Raw genomic sequence first — 13,086 nt, 5'->3', positions numbered from 1 at the left:
AAATGTTCAACTTTGTGTTTGAATTCATCCTGCAGATTAAATCTGAATCGTTTTCATGCGTGAGGGAAACTCAGAGCTGATTAACATACCAGATTGATTGGTTATTYACCTTCATTTTGTTTTTTATTTCGGCCAATAAATGATAGAAACACATTAGTTCCACTAGTTCAGAGTTCAAATTCATKATTTYCTTTTTGGAAAATGGGACAAAAGCTGAAAACTTAAGAAATTAAAGRTGTAAAAAAGTTTTAACCCTGACAGCTCCTCTGATTTTAATGGTTATTTTTTCAGGTTACTTTTGCGTTTGGATGTTTTGTGTGAACTTCATCTTCTCTTCTCCTTTAGATCACGTCTCTGTTCCCAACATCTCCAAGTCGACGGWTCCACCAACCAACAGCTCCTGCAAAGTAACCTGTTCAGTGGAGAACGGGCTTGAAGTGAACCTGACCTGGTTCAGAGGAAACATCAGCATCACCCACATCAGCAACCAGAACGACTCCATCCTCAGGCTGCCGCTGCACATCGGGTCGGAGGATTCCTCCACCTACAGATGCMAGGCACAAAACCCCGTCAGCATGGAGAGAAAAACTCTGAACTCTCAGCAGCTGACATGTCATAATGCAGGTAAAAGGTTGTCTAGGCTGGACGAATAATAAGTTTATCAAAGTCTGAACGACATGCACCTAGGCCTGTCGCGATAAACGATAAATTAAACCTATCGACCTGATTTTAATTATGTCGTTATCGTCTCTTCCTGACTTTTTTTCTTTCTGTTGATGACATTGAATGAAAAAGGGCTCAGCTCCCGTCTCTCCACTGACCCTCCCTTCTTCATTTCCTTAGTCTAATGTCCAGCGCACATTACACGAGTTATCGGCCCATTTTCCAACCTGAGACACATTAGCGGACAGAAATCCCAGGTATAACGGTTCGATCAGGTTCGATCAGGTTCGATCGGGTTCGTCGTGCCGTGTGGGGTCCAGCCACATGGGCACAAAATAACGACTACAAGTCCAGTTAACTAATTTTAAAACCAGGCATTAATCAATGCTTTACTAGAATCTACCTGTGATGCATGTGGCTCAGCGTAAAGTCCTGACTGAATGAAAATCATTATAACCTATTTATGTCACTTTAACGATGAACAGCTGAAAACTTACCGGGTTCATCAACTGAGGTACCAATTTGGCTCCAACTTCTCTCCTGGTCGTTTCTATATTCTTTGCACAAAATGTTGAATAAACATTAATGATGTTTCCACTTATCATCTCCGATGTCCGCTGGACTTCGGGTTGCGCTGTTTCAGCTGTTTGGGATTCCCCTCCGTAATTTCCCCTCAGAAAGCAGGAGGAGAATCCGCGCTTTCTGATTGGCTACCTGTCACATTCAGCTTTAACGGCAAAACCCCTGATTTAGATCGGAGCGACCACGTCGATCTAAACCACACTGCAGGATGATCGGTTACGAAATCACCAGCGACGATCTTAGATCGACCAACGATCTAAGATCGTCATGAGGAGAAAATGGGGGCAAAAAATCGTGTAGTGTGAATTATTGCATTAGATAGTGGGATGTGCCCATCTTCTCTATTTAAATCTAGTGATTACTGAAGGGGAATATAATATACAGACTTCATAATCTGCACTCTTTTAGTTGAATGCTGTATTTATTTCCACTTTGGTTTTATGTTGTTTAGTTTTTATTCAAGTACATTTTTTGTTAATGGAGTCTGAGAATCCATTTTATTTTTGTTTTTGTTTATTTAGTTTATCAGTTCCAGTGTTATATGTTCTTTTGAAAATAAAGTGTATCTATGGCAGGAAATAGCATGCATTATGTCATTACAATGAAATCTTGAAACAATATTGTTAATCACAATAATTTTTTAGAAAATTGCTCAGCAAAATTTGTTATTGTGACAGGCCTACATGCAGCTCAGTTCTGATCAACAGATGAAACAAATGTATTAATCAATTCCCTCCTGCAGGCGGATTCTGATGGAAATGAGGAGATTATCTCTGGATTAGAATGAGGCTTCACCTGATCACATGTTTCTCTGGATTAATTTCTGTTTTCTTAAGTTTTTATGATGATAAATATTTTGATTTTTTGCTGGTTTTCAGGCTCAGCTAATCTTTCGGTCGTATCGCTGAGTGTTGTTGTCCCTCTGGTCATCATTGGTGTTGGGATATGTCTTTACATCCATCGCAGAACACAGAAAAGAGGTATATATGGAAAAATATTTTAGATTTTTGATCTTTAATATGATCCTCTGCTGATGATATTTCATAACACCAACAGGTTCTCATGTTACAGATCCTCAAAGATCTCGGTTAAACCAACAGACATCGCCTCAGAACTGCAGCTCCTCTCTGGTAGATCTATGAAAATGATCAATTTCAAATTGAAAAGAGATTTTACGACAAAAAACTCCAAAAATCAAAAAACAAATAATTTTTTAATAATTTTTGGCTCAACTAAGCTGTATTATTTTATTTTTTCAGAGAAGTGAAGAATTTCTGCTGAAAAGCTGCCAAGGATCAAGTTATGACACTGTAAACTGACGTAGTTCACCGATCTGCTCTGATGAACTGATGGAGAACATCGACTGCTGTGGATCTCAGAGAGAAACAAGATAATTCAATATCATTTTATTGTAAACTTTGAATGTAAATCCYTTACATATTTCAACATTTTAATGTTTATCCTGTATAATAAACAAATGCATTATGAAGTGAACCTGAGCRTCATTAAGCCTGGGTGAGTTTCAGGCTGAAGGAATCATATGTAATATTTACTGCAGAGCCTCAGAGTTTAATGTTCAGAAACATGAAGAGAAGCTTTTCCTGCTGACCTGGAGCCTCAGCAGAAACATGAAATCCATCAGTTTTCTGCTGATTTCAGATCAGCTCAAATCCCAACAGAACCGATTGTCTCTCACACCTGACCAGAAATGCTCTGGCCAATCAGCATGTGTATTTGGTGGAGCTGGAGGCCTGTTTGTGTTTGAGGCCTGACAGAAACGAGCCCCAGCAGATTCCTCACTTCCTGCTCTGATCCAGTCGTTGAGCCAGGATCTGTAAATGCCATCGCATTAATGACGCCTCCAGGGTTTTGGCCCCCTGCATCTCAGTTAAACACTGGGTGGCCGCGTCCTCCCAGCTGTCCCAGTGTCATTTCCACGCTGCTTCACTGTGTCACAGCCTCACAAGCGTTTTAATTACTTTGCTCTAAAGAGCCCAGAGGATGACGGCGCTTTTACAGCCACGGCTGTGGGAACCTGCTGCCAAGGTGGGATCTTAGAAAGCAGAGCTTAAAATAAGAGGGTAAGTTACACAGTCAAGAATTAATAATGATTTGGGTTACTTACACGTTCTGGAGACCCAGCTTTTATTTTGAAAGTCCAGTTCTTCTCTTCAGCTAGTGAATTTGCACATTAGCTAAATATTTAACTCTGAGCTAACAAAACATTTAAGCTAGCTAAATATTTAGCTAAATTTTTAATTTGGAGCTAAATAGTTAGCATGCTCACTAAATATCTATGGAGCAAAATGTTTAACTAAATATTTAGTTTGGAGCTAAATATTAAACTTGCTACTTAGACATTCATTAGACACTGTGACATTTAAAAATGAATTAATTACATGGGAAAATATGACTTGGAAAATTAATCTCCATTTTTCTTGCTTATGACAGACTAAATAACCCAAATAATTCCTGTTAATTTTTACTGCGTAACTTCACAAACGGCACCGTAAAACTGTCCCAGTAGCTTCATCATCTCAGAATAAAGGGTTAGGAAGAATATGAGATTTTTATCAAATGTAAACACAATGCATGGTAGGGCATGATCATTTTAATGTCTAACAAAGATGTTAAGTAAAACATGTCCTATGTATTTTTCAATCAAAATACCGTGACCTTTCTATGACCTTATATCTATATATTAAACTGTAGCCATAAGTTTAAAGTAAGTTAAACTTTTAACTCCATATTTACACATGCAGGAGTCAAAGTGAGCGTTATTTCAGTGATGTTGGAGCCAACATCACTCACCTTTGACCCCTCATGTGATGATGCCTAATAGGTCGAGACTTTCCAGTTTTTCACTTCTGTGTCTTTTGGTCTCCTGGTTGAACATGAGGCTCAGGAACGGACAGCAGCACCAGGACACACAGCCTCAGCCTGGCTTATTACAAACATATGGAAATGAAGTGTCTGTTTTGATGCATTCCTATCAGAGCGCCGTTCTTCACTGATGCTCTTAACTGGCCGCCTAATGGCTTTTACTTCCTTGCAAAAGGCTCTTTGGAGTCCCTGCCTACAAAAACATGATCTGTTGACTGTGGCTGCTCTGCTGGTATCCGATTCTGATTGGAGTGACAGATTGACTGTTGTGTTTGCTAAAGCCCTTTTATAAACCCATAGATTGCAAAGCAAGGCCTCCGCCAGAACCGCAGACTCACCAATAAATCCAGCGGCAGACAGGCCGTCTATTTAGTCATAAATATGCACAGTGGACTCAATTACTCAGCGCGTTATTCGCACACCTGCTCCAGTCATAGTTTACTGTGTGTCTCCCTGAGAAACACGAATCATATTTATTTGGCTCCAGTAGAAAAATCTGATGTGTCAGCTCGTTTCTCAGCAGCTCGCTTTCAGGTGAGGTTCACCTCCTGGTGCTGGGAGACAGGAAACAGTTCATTCCAGTCCAATCCACGTTCAGCAGAAACATGAAGCGGTAGATGAACGCTGCCGTCAGACGGCTTCATATCACGTTAAACCTTTTCCTCTTTTTTACAGGACAACCACTCATTTATTTTACAGAGGATGAGCAACACAAACCTGTGCACAGCTCAAGAAAATGAGACAAAGTTTAACATTTTTTAGAGTGTTCTCTGTCTGTATTCAACCCATTTTACTCTGACGTCCCAAAGCTCAAATTATCCCTGAACTTTGACCTCAAATCCAAAACCCCACCACAGAACCAAACAGCAGAGAGGGAAGGAAAAAGTTCAAAACATTTTCCATCGATCATATTGAACCAACATCACATCCCAACTCCAACGTCTTTCTAACCAAACAGCCAAACAGCGATTTAAAGAGGAGCAGCAAAAGCAAAGGAGGCGGATTAGCAGAGCCAGCTAACAACTGATGATGTCACAGGACATGTTGCAGTGGAACATCATCTCTTAGTCCAGATCTGAAGCTGTTAGCATTAAATACAGCAACAGTCTTCAGTCAGAGGGCTCCTCAGACTGACTGCTACTGGAGCTCATTACTGACCACAATGACTCTATTTGGATGATGTGACGTATTTAGCTTCCTTCCTAAAGCCCTGAAGACCTGCAGCTACAGAGCATGAGACACCAACACAGCAGCTCTTCCACCTGCTTATGTGTGGAAATAAAAACAGAGTCTCTCTTTTCTTCCGTTTTCATGTCGACGCTCTGTTCTGTGTTCATCTGTCTCATGAAATCCCAGAGAAACTCACTGAGGTTCCACTGTGACGCACCAAATGTTAAAAAGTTCAAAGGGTAAGAACTATCTCAGCAGTTTATGTAAATCCTCCACATTTCTGGAGTTAATTTGAAGAAAACGTCTGGAATAAAAATCCCCAGCAGCTTCTGCCCCCTGAGAGAACAGATGTGTCTAAATATGCAGGACTTCCATTAATATGGCCGATGCACCATCAGATGGAGGCTGAGCCATCAGGCAGGAAGCTGCTGGAGCTCCAGCTACCAGAAACCGTTTAGAGTCTTCAAACCAACATTTATTTTTTCTTTAAATGCAAAAAGTTTCTGAAAGCAGGTAAATAACTGAACATGAATCATAAACACAGTGAGATTCAGTTGCTTCTTGCTGTCATTATTTGGCGACGTCTCACTTCAGGGAACAGACGCCGATATCTGCCGGGAAGTGAGTCAGGCTGCTTATTAGGCAGCTCAGGCCGAACCGTCAGACCACCAACCGCCTTCACATTATTCTGCAGGCGCCGTCTCAAATTACAGCTTAATTGAACTTTTCACAACCGTACAATAGCAAACTCTTCCTGGGGTCAAAGTTGACAGAGTGGCGCGGGGTGCTGAAACCTAAAGACATCATTAGCGCGCCTCGTCTCATCATTATCCTCTTTGGCCGGCGGCTCCGTTCAGATGTGAGGTCAATTACAAATCTAGCCATTTGCATGGAGGCGCGTTAGCAGGTGGGACGCTCGGCCATCAGGAGCAGCAAATGGACGAGTCGTCTGCCCAGAGCAGGAAGACGAGACCAAAGGACAAATTATGCACTGTTTAGCATTAAATTATTCATAAAAATCAAGAATAGCGCATTCATTTAGTTGTTTACGTTTAGCGTTAAAGTTGAAATATGAACCTCTGGCCACTTTCGCTACAAGAAGCGAAAGGATTTTATTGTAACTGGACAGAAAGCAAAGGGCTGAGAGACTCTGCTGACCCGTTTCCTCTAACCTGAAACACAAACGTCATTTCTTGTCTGTTCCTCTTCATCACATTCTGGGATGAAGATCCTGTTCTAGGCTCGAAGCTCCGTATGGCTGCTGCCTCCAGTTTCACCACTAGGGGTCAGTATCTGCTCTAAAGTGTTGCCGTAAGAACAAATTCCCAAATCATTAGCAGTTAATCATTTCAAACTTTACAGTTGAGGAGGGAAAGTATAAGGAACGCAGGCAGGTTTTGAGGCCAAACTAATGTGGAAATCAGAACTTAATAACCCAACGGAGAAACATTAAATCTAAATGAATCTACAGGAATATGAAATGTTTTTCTCAGGCTCATTAAATATTCATATACTCTGGCCATTTAAAACTTTTTGGTGCTACATTAAATATAAATACTGCTTTGTGACCCATGCTGTGAAACGTTAAGACTAAAGTGAGCATTTAAAGTTTAATTGGTGTTTTCTTGTGGTTTTAATTAACACCACCGTCGGTTGTAAAGCAGGTGAGCAGGAGTCATTTATTTTTAGCAGATGTTCACCCCCAGGCTCAGCTGACAAACATGTTTTCCAGAGCTAATAGCTCCACACTTACCAGAGATGGCTTAAATAAAGTTTATGTTTCACTGAAGAATTATAAAGTCACGCTGAAAAATGTTGACATAAATTCGGTCCCTCGCAGTCGTCACTTAGAACAGCACAGACTTTAATGTCTGACCGTTTCCTACGCTGACCATCACTGGGTTTCTAATGCAGCAGGAGGAAACCTGCCCCAATGTCCAAACACCTCATGATGGGTGGAGAGTATGAAGGGAGACTCTCTCCTGGTTGCTGATGCTGGCGTTTGGTCGCACGCCGTTGGGAAGGTCGCTTGTGTAGCGTGGAGCTCTGAAACTCTGACATCAAAACCACTGGAAGCTCCTGCTTGGTACTGGGGTGTGGCTGCAAGTCGCCCTCTCCAGTGCAGTTTAACATAAAACGGGTATTTATTGTTTTATTGCACCCAATAAAACAACAGAACATGTTGGAAAGCTGATCCTCCCGCTGTGGGCCGGAAAGGATCCTGTGGTTTGGGGTGAAGTCGTCCAGCTCTGGTAGGTGACGATGGTTTCCTCTGCCTCCCATCGTCTGTAAATCACCTTCTAACCTTTTGATTTAATTCCAGCTCTGCTGCTGCAGCTCACTGGAGACCCTGCTGTTTCACTGCTGGGTTTCATTTTGTTTAGTTTGTCTTGTTCCATCGGTTGACTTTGTTTAATTTTGTAACTGCTTTGTTTAATCCATTTTGTCTCGTTTGGTTTCTTGGTTTTGGGGTTTTTTGGTTTAAATGTGTTACTTTGGAGTTTCTGCTGTTCTGTGTGGCCTCCAGCCTCACTGCAGGCAGCAGCCTGGGGTTCTTTTAGACTATTAAAGTATTGATGTTTTTAACTGGTTATGTTGGAGGTAACCTCATTTTAGTCTTTGGCCAAGTTTAAATTGTAGTATTTGTTTTGTATTTGCTTGTTTAACCCTTTAGTCTCCAGGCTGAGAGCTGACGGCAGTGGGAGGGGCCTCCTGGGAGACTGGACCTGTGTTGTGCAAGTGGCCGGTGTTGGGATTTCTTCACGATTGAATACCTGTTCAAGTGTTTGGGATGATTTATTTTGGATTTATACATTTATTTCAGGAGCCGGTTCCCGTTTGGACCGCCCTCCCCCTGCTGGTAGGCCTCAGTACTGTACACTCCCTTCCTATTGGGTTCCTTATGATTGTCTTTTTAAAAAAACAAATGAAAACGATAAAATGTAACTTTTGGAAAAGTCTTGTTATCTCTGGTCACAAACCTCAAGCCTACTGGCAGCGTATTTCCTTGGTGCACTTCCCAAGGTGGCGTTGACTTCTGGTTACCTGCTGTGAGGAGCAGAGTATCGGATTCATACCTTGGTGTTGACACACTAACAACAAATTTAAAAAGTTTAAACATTTAGTGATTTTTTTTTGTAGTTTTAATTATTTGTTACCGTAAAAATTAGTAAGCAGAATTTTATTTTTGCTGTTCTTGCTATTGTATCTGCATGTGGCACTTGGAGTTGTTTGCGTTCCAACAAAGGTTTCTTGTTTCTTGTGTGAATTTTCTTTTATTTTGCATTATTCCCATTAGATTTACCAACAGAAAAAACAGACTGAGTTCAGCACCTTTTATTGAATTAGCTGCCAAAGCTTGGAAATAAAGAGCTCTGTCTCGTCATGACAAGAAAGCATCTTGTTAAAATAAAAAAAAAAACATGACAAATGTTTTTTTTCTCTCGTAATAACAAGTATACAGTATTTTCCACACTATAAGGCACCTGAAAACCTTCAATTTCCTCAAAGTCGACAGTGCGCCTTATAATCCGGTGCTCCTTATATATGGACCAACATTGATCCACAACAGGTCTAGCAGCTACGGTAAGCAGCCGCCGACTTCTTTTTCGCCTGTAGAAGTAGCGCGGTGCATGCTGGGATAGTTGTCAGAACGCTGGTTTGTTAATAAAGTTTGACTGACCTGGTGATCAGGTCGTCTGCAGGTCATTTAGCACCAGGTTCTCCACCAACATGCTGTGGGCGAACGGAGAAGCGTGACCATCGTCCGGCCGCCCCGGCCCAGTCGCGGGGCGGACTGTTTTGTTGACATTCTCTTTAGTGGAGCTCCATCTAGTGGATGCATAAAGTAACTCCAGCCTCTACTGTAGCGTCTATTTTATGCGCCTTATAATGAGGAAAATAGGTTAATTTTAATCCGATGTAAAAGTTCCTCTGACAGATTACAGAGTCGTAGAGGGTTCACTGCTCTCCTCGCTCTGTTTCCTCTGTTTGACACCCAACAGGTGTTTTACTGATACTCTAAAATATGTTGGCTTCATTGGGGCATAAATCTCACAGCTGTTTTAAAATTTTGCTACAACGATAAAGTTTCCTCATTTAAATGAGGTACTGCTTCTGTTATTTCCATGCTCTGATATTTAAATGTTTTTGTACCTTTTAAACCACTATGTGGACATATTATGTGCAGGTTGGTGAGAAGAGATGAAAGGAAGATTTCATTTTTTTATATACATTTTAGGTCAGTAACTTTCCTACATGGTCTCTTGTTTTTCCCATTTTGAAGGATAGAGCAGCAGAATGGGCTTCCTGTCTTGTTTATTCTTCCAAGTCGTGAACTGGGATATTTTCGTGAAGTGAATAAATTAAAGGTTGATATGTGCTTCAGTGTAATTTTGTGCTACTGCAGTGAATTTATTTTACGTCTGTGGTGCCAATAAATGTGTAAAGTGGAGTTTAGATGTTTTTATCTTCAAGGACCTCGTGTTTTCTCCAACACAGATTTCCTTTGAGTCGCGGCTCTGGATGTCTGAAACAATGGCCTTGCCTGAAGCAGCACTAATTCATAAAAAGAGGCTGATCAAACGTGGAAATGTGCTGCGTCTTCCAGAGCGACACGGTTTTCCACATGTTCATGAATTAGTCATGCGCTCATCGAGGTAAACAAATCAGCCCGATGAGCTCCGACTGCAGCCAGAGAGCTCCAGCAGATTGTTCGTTTCTCGTCGACTGACTCCAGATAGGCGGCGCCGCCGCACTGCCTCTGAAGGTCACCGGCGCTCTGAACATCCAGCACACTGGACAGAAAATGAGATTCATTAATAATTATCGTTGCTTCGCTCTGGGGATACTGGTGATGCTCCTGAGCAGCAAATATTAATATTTCAGCCTTCGTAGAAAAGCTTTTAAAGCAGTCGCTTAGTTTGCCCCGCTCACATGGACTAAAGCTGATCTTCCTCTCTATTTTTTTAAACTCATTTTTCCCGATTTTCTTTTTTGCCTGATGTTGATTTGAGAACTCCAAATGTTAGTGAGAAGCTCTGATGAAAGCGACACTCCAGTCCGCCTCTATTCTCCAGCCTGATGAATAGAAACTAATGGCTTATCTGTGGCAGAAAGAAAGAAAAGGTGAAGACACAGCAGGTGGATTCGGTTTCACAGCTGATTATGTGTTCAATCTGGAGCACTTTATGGAGGAGTCATTTCAGCAGCGCAGGATGTTGAAATGGAGGGGATTTCAGGGAAGCAGAAGAATCTGAATGCAAGTTAGTGAGAGCTGCCTTTGTGTGTGAAATATGCACTTTTCCCAAACAGTATGAATGAAGTCACTGTGTGGTGAAATGCCTCCTTCTGCAGACACAGAAATCCCTCCTTATTCCTCTGTTGTGCTCTAACAATTAGACCTTCAACGAGACACAGCAGTCACTCCTCTGGCCTGTTGGGTAGATTAGAAAACACCAATTTACAGCTTTTGTGTTAACTCCAAGGGAATAAAAGCAGATTTCTGAGGGCATTGGGATCATAATGAGCCTCTGGAAAGTGGCAGCAGGGCAGTAAGAATGTCTAATGACAGGGAAATGAGTGAAAAGCAGAGTTTATCGGCAGGAAAGGAGAAGAGAACATAAAGTCCAGGTGCAGCTTCCAAACTCACCATCAGGGTTATATGATGTCGCAAAGCCAACGGATTGTCAATGCTGACTTTAATCTCCTTCAACTGTCTGGAGGTCACGTCAGATGAACCAGTGGTTTAGTCAAAGTAAATGCCGTTTCATGAGAACAGTGGCATAGAATCAGAAAACATCCGACACTTTTGAGAAAGTCTCACATTGTCTTTGGTTTCAGGTGTTGACAAACAGAACCTTTAGAGCAGGGGTGTCAAACTCCAGTCCTCGAGGGCCGGTGTCCTGCAACTTTTAGATGTGCCTCTGCTGCACCACACCTGAATAGAATAATTAGGTCATTAGCAAGGCTCTGGAGAACTTACCTACACAAGGAGGTAATTAAGCCATTTGATTCAGGTGTTTTGTACCTCTGGCACATCTAAAAACTGCAGGACAGCGGCCCTTCAGGACTGGAGTTTGACACCCCTGCTTTAGAGTATTGAGGTAAAAACCGTTTCAAGTCAATCAAACCAAACCTGGCCGGTGCCTTCCCACGCCATTCCACTCGATTCTCATCTCCCTGCAGTTCTCCGTCTGGGATTTCTCCCATTGAACTCCAGATTTCAGGTTGAATTTCAAGCAGGTGAATCAGCGAACAGAAGCCGTTGTGATTTGTAGTTCAGGAATGACGGTGAAGGAAGTGAAGGAAGCCAGTCTGTGTCGGCCGGACTTCCAAATACTGAGCGACTAAAGTCAGTAGACAAATATTTAAGACATTTTACTGCTGGCATAGATGCTGTGGCATTACTCCCCTCAGGTTGCTCACAGCATGTGCTTTTTCTGGTAGGCTCCATCGAACTGGTGCATTACGTACGTCACGGCCAAACGTTAGCGAATGGATCAAATTCCATGCCTCCAGAAAGCAATCGATTCTCAACAGCTGATGAAGCAAAGCGAAAAACAAGGGTGTCATGGTGGGGTTGGCTGCGGTGAGGAAGTGGACGCAGGTAGACCCAGGTTGTAGTGACAAAATGATGAATTTAATGAGGATAATCCACACGGGGAAACAGGCATCCATGGGAACAGACGACAGTACGACAAGGATCCGATGAAGAACAGAGACAACAGGTGAGACTAAATACACACGGGGTAATCAAGGGAACGAGACACACCTGGGAGACAATCAATGGGGGAAGACGCAGAGACAGGACTTACAGGGAACAGGATAACACAGAAACTCAAAAATAAACACTTAGAAACACGGATCACGACAAAGGGGACGGTTTTTACCAGGCTGGTCAAACCAGAAAACAATCAACAGTTAAACTCTAAATTAAAGTTTGTGGAAAAAAATCTGATTTCTGCCACAAGTGAAACTCAAAAGGCAAAAAGTCCCAACAGTTTTCAGTCAGAAACATTTTCATCTCAAATCATTTCCAACATGTCAAACTCGTCCTGCATTCATAAAACAATAATCTCTATGTTTCATCCAGCTGAATGAAAACCAGTCAGATGAATCTTTTCACCTTGACACTTTATTCCCAGTGTCATTTCAGACTCTCAGATAAAACTACAACTGGAGGCAGAGAAACAAGGAGCCACTGGTGTTGAATACCCAAAATGACAATTAAACACCTTTATTGAGCTCATATATCTACTTATTCAATAATTTAACAGCAAAAGTGTTTTTAAAGTGAGAATGTTGCTTATTTTTCCATAGAACTGAGATTAATTGGGATTAATTACTTATAGACGCTGCAATTAACTTGATTAAACATTTGAACTGAGTCCACCACCAATGGAAATATATATTTTTTATTTTAATGTGAGATGAGATCAGTTAATGAAAAGGAAAAATGTTCGTATTAATTTGAGGAGATATGAGTCTGATTTATGAACATTAATTTCATGTGGCTTTACTTCCCTGTGCCAGAATCACAGAGCAGCAGCCACGTTCGCAGCAAAGACCATAACTTTAGGGCTTCTTCTCCAACTTAAAATGGATTATCCAATTAATGTATTTCAAGCTGCATGACAGTATGGAGCAGAGCGACACACTGGTTCAGCCAATTTAGGACACGGCTTGAGATGCAACTCAGAAACTGGAAATAGAATCCTGACTAACCACCGGCCTTTTTCTGGCTTTGATTTCGTGTGCAGCCTGTCACATAAATTTCATTTTTAGATA

The 13,086-nt window shown here is 41.6% G+C and overlaps 1 protein-coding gene across 2 annotated transcripts; it reads left to right on the top strand.

The window, feature by feature from the left end:
- Positions 1-212: 212 nt before the first annotated feature.
- On the top strand, positions 213-2,716 carry LOC103472460 (natural killer cell receptor 2B4). 2 transcript variants are annotated; one of them, XM_008422122.2, is made up of 4 exons: positions 213-624; positions 2,124-2,225; positions 2,317-2,375; positions 2,505-2,716. In XM_008422122.2, exons 1-4 carry the CDS (start codon positions 276-278, stop codon positions 2,562-2,564), a joined length of 570 nt encoding a protein of 189 aa, XP_008420344.1. In that variant the 5' UTR covers positions 213-275; the 3' UTR covers positions 2,565-2,716. The 2 variants fall into 2 exon arrangements, with proteins under 2 accessions (XP_008420344.1, XP_008420337.1); XM_008422115.2 differs by having other exon boundaries at positions 2,302-2,375.
- Positions 2,717-13,086: the final 10,370 nt, after the last annotated feature.

This window comes from Poecilia reticulata, linkage group LG1 (genome assembly GCF_000633615.1).
Source record: "Poecilia reticulata strain Guanapo linkage group LG1, Guppy_female_1.0+MT, whole genome shotgun sequence".
Classification (NCBI taxonomy): domain Eukaryota; kingdom Metazoa; phylum Chordata; class Actinopteri; order Cyprinodontiformes; family Poeciliidae; genus Poecilia; species Poecilia reticulata.
This window is presented reverse-complemented; position numbering and strand designations above follow the sequence as displayed.